Source organism: Ischnura elegans, chromosome X, assembly GCF_921293095.1.
Source record: "Ischnura elegans chromosome X, ioIscEleg1.1, whole genome shotgun sequence".
Classification (NCBI taxonomy): Eukaryota; Metazoa; Arthropoda; class Insecta; order Odonata; family Coenagrionidae; genus Ischnura; species Ischnura elegans.
In genome coordinates, this window is record NC_060259.1 from 106,133,177 (window position 1) to 106,138,809 (window position 5,633).

A 5,633-nucleotide genomic window follows, 5' to 3' on the forward strand; every position below is an offset into this window, starting at 1 on the left:
GAGTATTTTATGGCATCAATTGATCGTATTACTACATGTATTTACTGAGGTATCATGAAGTGCTTGTCTATTATTAGGTATATTCTCTATTTTTCGTGATATGTGACCGTCCACTGTGTGGTTACAACAAGAGAACTGCGTGGAATGAATTTCTCTCGGGATTCGAGCTGGATTCCAGAAGTCATAATGGGCAAAGCAAATGAAGAGTTGCTAGCGATGATGGCGAGAAGTCTAAAAATTCCAAGTTTAAAAATACTATATACCCCTTCCTTGTGACTAAGAAATCACGGGAATGAAGATGGGTGGTGCTTACACTTATTACGCCGCTTAATAATTCCTAACACATTCTAAAATAATATTTTCACATACTTTAAGCAATGATACCGATGCTTTGCCAGATAACGATAAGAATAAATCTTATCTTAAAATTAGGCTTTTCCAAATTCGTGTATAACAGTTCAAAAACTTGCAACTGTTTTCATTTCATGTTTTCTCTATCAAACTTCGTAGGCATTGTCCATTCTCTTAGTCACATCCATTTTTCTGTGTAATCAATGGTTGCTGATGAATAGCCGGCTAACTTTTCCCACGACGTGAAATGTGGGTCACTGGACGTGTCCCTTGTCCCGAAATATCCGTACCCGTTACTGCGCATACTATATATGCTAGAGAGAGCATGCAACCTAGTCAATCACTCAGTCCATTTCACGGAGGCACGCCGCCAATTCTCCACGCAGGCACGCAGCTTATTATCAACGGTAGGTGGAGTGAACAAGTGCCTTTTTTCTGCTAAGAGATTTTTGATAGTTTTAAGTGAAATGCTCGTTTAATAATTTGCAGAGTGCAAACGAGCGTTCTATTGACATTGTTCTCCCGTGGATACACTAGTGAGCACCTATTGGCAATCAGCTGGATTAATTACACTCGAGGAATAATTTTTAATTAAAAAATGTGTCATAGAACCTTACCGGTTTTCCTTCGGTTTTTTGTTGTATACTCATGAATTTTGCCTAAATGTTTGTGGACTAACTAAGGATATTATTTTTTAAATTAGTAACTATGCTAGGCATGGTTCTGTAAAATATATTGTCGCTACTGGAATAATATTACAAGATCCGGTATGTGACAATCTATTTGTTTTAGGCTGAAAGTGTGACCTCAGCAAAGGTGCTGTTTATCATGCCTCTGTCACTTATTATTCTCCATCAAACAATCTTCCCTCTCAAAAATAAATACTGAATACAACTCTGTAAATATTTCTACGGCCTCCGTGGAAATGCATAATCAGGCTTTGTAGAGTATCAACAATTAAGCAAGAGAGTGACTAGTAATGAATTAGCTGGGTAAATTCTACCATCTATCCAGAGCAATATTCAAAACTGATTTACGATACGTTGTATATTCTGATCTATCTAGGAATTTCGGATTGACGGGCGTTTTTCCTCCTCTTTCGCAGGCACAAGAATGAACCGCATCTTCGTCGCCATTTTCCTGTGGGCCGCTGCCTCCGCGGCGGAGATCAGATACGGCGACGGCACGTACGTGCAGCACTTCACGAGCGGCGGCGACGGCGACGCCTCCACCAATCAGGTGGCTGCCCACGGGGTGCACGGCTTCGGCGTGCAGACGGGCTACGAGGGATACCTGGTGCCCACCAAAGGGTCGAGCGAAGGCGGCTGGGACTTGCAGCGGGGCCTTCTCGCGGGCCTCGTCCCGCTGGCTAAGCTCGCCCTCATCTCGCCGTTCACCGGTGGCGTGTGGCTGTTCCTGGCGCTGACGGCGCTCGTTGGAGCCGGCCTCGTCTGCTCCTTCACCCCGGTGTGCGGCTTCAACCCGCTGGGACTCGGCCGCTACTACCTCAACCACGACAACCTCAACTCGGCGACGGCGTTCGTCATGGATGCCATCGAGAAGCACCGGGACCAGCAGAAAAAGCCCGCCACCGCCAAGAAAGAAGAATGACCGATTAGTTTTCATCCATTCGTTCCCATTTGATGTTTATTTATTTAATTATATTTTTTATTTAATCTAAATTAATAAAACGAGTATATTTACAAAGTGAATAGACTTTTATTTGGATTTGGCGAACTTTGGGAAAACACCCTGAATGATCAGTTGCTATCCAGTCGAGGTAGAGGTATTCGAAGGCTCGATGCAGCTGGCCGTCGACGAAATAATGTGTGCTAACTTTTTTATGCTGTATTTGACAACGTTGAAATAAGGGGCCAGCATTAGGTTAATAAACTTTTTGCTTAATAAGTGTCCAAAGTATACTCTACTCGTAAATAAATTTAATTATTTGTTTTATCATAGCATTTAGCAATTCAAGTCAACCTGCAAAGCCATTAGATTGTTGTTGAAAGCCCTTTGATCAAGCAAGGAACATAACTGAAAGACTATTGGTACTACGGATCAAGAACAAGAACCGTGAAGTCCAAATTGAGCATTTTAATGCTGAAGTTCTGATCACCTAAGAGGTCATTAAACCATTACCTGCCGAGCAAAGAAATATTTTAAATTATATTACCCTGCTCTTAACGAAAGCTTACAACGGGTATGTATCCCATCCAACGGACGGAGCTGGCCGCCACACCAACCCGATTGCCATAAATAACGGGTCCACCTTATTTTCACTGTCCTTGGTCGCCAGTGTCTGCGCTGGAGAATCGCATCAATAGCTCTGACCAAGGGGGGGGGGGACCAAGCACAGTATGAGAAAGCGCCGCGGGCTGTGGAACGGTAAGGGCTTAGGAAAAGTGTGTCGTGCAACTGCTGCCTGCTCGACTCATTTCAGACTATATTTAAGCCCCTTGATTTGGTTGAAAGATAAGAGTCATCCGGTTCTGTTGGTGTCGCATGTGGTGCGGGTGATGCTCAGACGCTGCGGATCGAACACGGGCGCCCTTTACTTCATTTCTTTGGTGATTCAAGCTCCACTATTGTTCCACCGCCATCGGATTGTAGACTATCAAGTGAAGTTTCTCTCAAATAATTTTATGGTAATGTTTAATAAAAATTGAAGTTTGAATATTAATTCATAAAAATTTACATAAGAAGTATTTATTTCCATGCAAATATGTAATCATTCATCATTCATAGGAATATCCGATCGAGTGCTTATTTTCACATGTGTTCTTGGTGGTAAATTATTCATGTCTGTCACCGCTTAATCACAACTCTCTTCCTCTGTAAATTTTTAAACCTCCTCTGGAATTATAATAATTTCAGCACGATCTAAATTATTTTCAGTGTTGAGATAAGACAGTACTTATTCAGTTATTATAAAATTTATGTTCAGTAGTAAGCTAAAAACCAATATAGAATATTGGAAATGTAAATTTTAAAAAATGATCAAAATTATATTTTATTAACACCAAATGCACTGTAACATAATAAAAATTCAGAAAACTGCATAATAAAAACACCATGAATGATTAGATTTACCTGTCTGTAGATTCTACCCGCAATTGTAGAGAAAACAACTCACGGGAGTAAGTATGAAATAGTTTCACAAAAACTTTTCGACACGAAAAAGTGTCGTCAGCCTCGAAAGTTACAGTTAGTAGTAAGCAAAACTATCTGCAGGGAATAAATTTATATGAAAATTTAAGAATCCTCCTATGAAAATAATGGAAAGTTTGATTATGCTCCATAGAGCCTTTTCCCAAAAAATACAGTACATCGAGGTGCTTAGCTTCCTTACGTCACATGTAGGTGACACCCAAAATTCTAAGTACCTTATTGGGATTAGGTGTAAATTCTTTTCAATATATTTTATTTTTAGTAAGAACTTACATCTGTTTAGTCATCATAACTAAAATTATGTCATAATTTCCGTAACTCTCCTCAGGTCTTCAGGCCATAACAGTTGGTCTGGTCACTAAAATCCTAACCCTGCCAGACTGTCTTCTAGTCACAGGCATGCTGAAGACTTCCCTGCCACCAGAGCAACATGATATTCCATTTTGTGACTTAGAAAGATACTAAGAAACGTAGAAAAATTATACCGTGTATCTAAGCTTACATTGCGGTATGTAATGTGCTCACAAAACTATCGCCTGTAGGTGACATCGCGCGTTACTGGGTTAAATGCGGGCTGCTCCACTAAACTGAATGACAGGGAACACTTAACTTTACCAACCCTTCGTCAATGCTTTGGCTGGTCTTCAAGGCTAATGGACAGTCAATATGCTGCTTCATTGTTGTTTGCAGTGTGGACCCAGAGGAATTTCCTTGAGGAATGTTGATGCTTCAGGTGTATTCGGCTTTTCACTGTTAGGGAAGGAGGGGGAACCGTATATTGATACCGACGGCCTCACAGAATCGCTGGAAGTGCCGTCGTCGGTACGGAAACCGTTTTCGGTACGGAATGCCCAGTCGGTGGGCTTGAAAGCGAAACCGATCGGTGCGGTACCGACGAAATACAGAATACGGCCAGAGGGTTACTTTTGGGTTTGTCACTTGTTTGTGTCATCAGAACTCTCCAGCACTCCATTGTCAAGTGACGGTAGGTCAGCACATGCTGTTGGAAATCGTCACTGGCCTCTGAGGAGTCGAGCCACAACTTTCGTTGGAATTAAAAATCGTCGGTAGAACGAGTCACCCGAATCGCCCTTACCGACAGTTGTCCTCAGAGATCCCTACCAACACTGACAGTCATCGGTAACGTCTACAGAATTCCGCCCCAGGTCCAAAAAAAGCATCAGGGGTCTCCAAGCTTTTCAAAGTAACGGCCACATTATATATTCCACACAGTTATGTGGGCCTAAGGAATTAAGAAAAAAACAAAGCAGTGCCAGTAATTTCATTTCCACATAAATTAGAGAATAAACTTGGAAAATTTCAAAAATTTCTTTTTGAAAAAAAATCAGGGAAAACTAAATTTGCCTTTAGTTTTATGTTACCAAATTAGTGTGACGAATGATACCGTCGTTTTTAATTCAAAATTTTATTAAAATCAGGTTCCTGATGAGACGAGCCAGTCATAAAAATTGAAAGTTAACACACAGGATTTGTTTGGCGTGCCGGATGAAATGATGTGTGGGTCGGATGATGCCCGCGGGCCATAGTTTGGAGACCCCTGACTTAGGTAATAAATCCGAATTTCCTGTCTCATGCCACCGCTTGAAAATGTCGCTGAATGCGTTGTGATTGATGGACATGTATTGTTTATAAAAGTGTAAACATACAAAATCGATGCGAAATTCACTCATGTGCGTTAAATTAAAGAGTACAAAAGGATTGCTCAATATTTTATGCTTATAATTATCTATTCACGTAACGTCACCGTGTATGCGTTTTTCACTTATGCAACGCATTTATTGCAAATAAATGTGACGGCCGGGTATTTGGCTTGGTTGTCTTCGGAAATTATCTTTTTTATATATGGCGCCATTTACGTATGAGGCATTGGGCCGGGCATCGTTCTTTGACGCAATAGAAGGGATTACACTACTAAATATTATGCTTGATTTATAAAGCAATGGGTGTAAGAAAGCCTCTCACCAAATTTTACCATTGAGCGCTGAATAATTTCGCCCCTAGAAGAGTTTGAAGTTTCAACTTGAATTCCGCGCCAAAAACGTATTTCTCGGGCGACGCCATGTTGATGACGGGTGAACCTCATGATATCT

General features: G+C 41.1%; 1 protein-coding gene across 1 annotated transcript; it reads left to right on the plus strand.

The window, feature by feature from the left end:
• Positions 1–692: 692 nt before the first annotated feature.
• Positions 693–2,060, plus strand: LOC124171363. Its single transcript, XM_046550529.1, has 2 exons — positions 693–758; positions 1,457–2,060. The coding sequence occupies exon 2, from the start codon at positions 1,465–1,467 to the stop codon at positions 1,960–1,962; it is 498 nt and encodes a 165-aa protein (XP_046406485.1). The 5' UTR covers positions 693–758; positions 1,457–1,464; the 3' UTR covers positions 1,963–2,060.
• Positions 2,061–5,633: the final 3,573 nt, after the last annotated feature.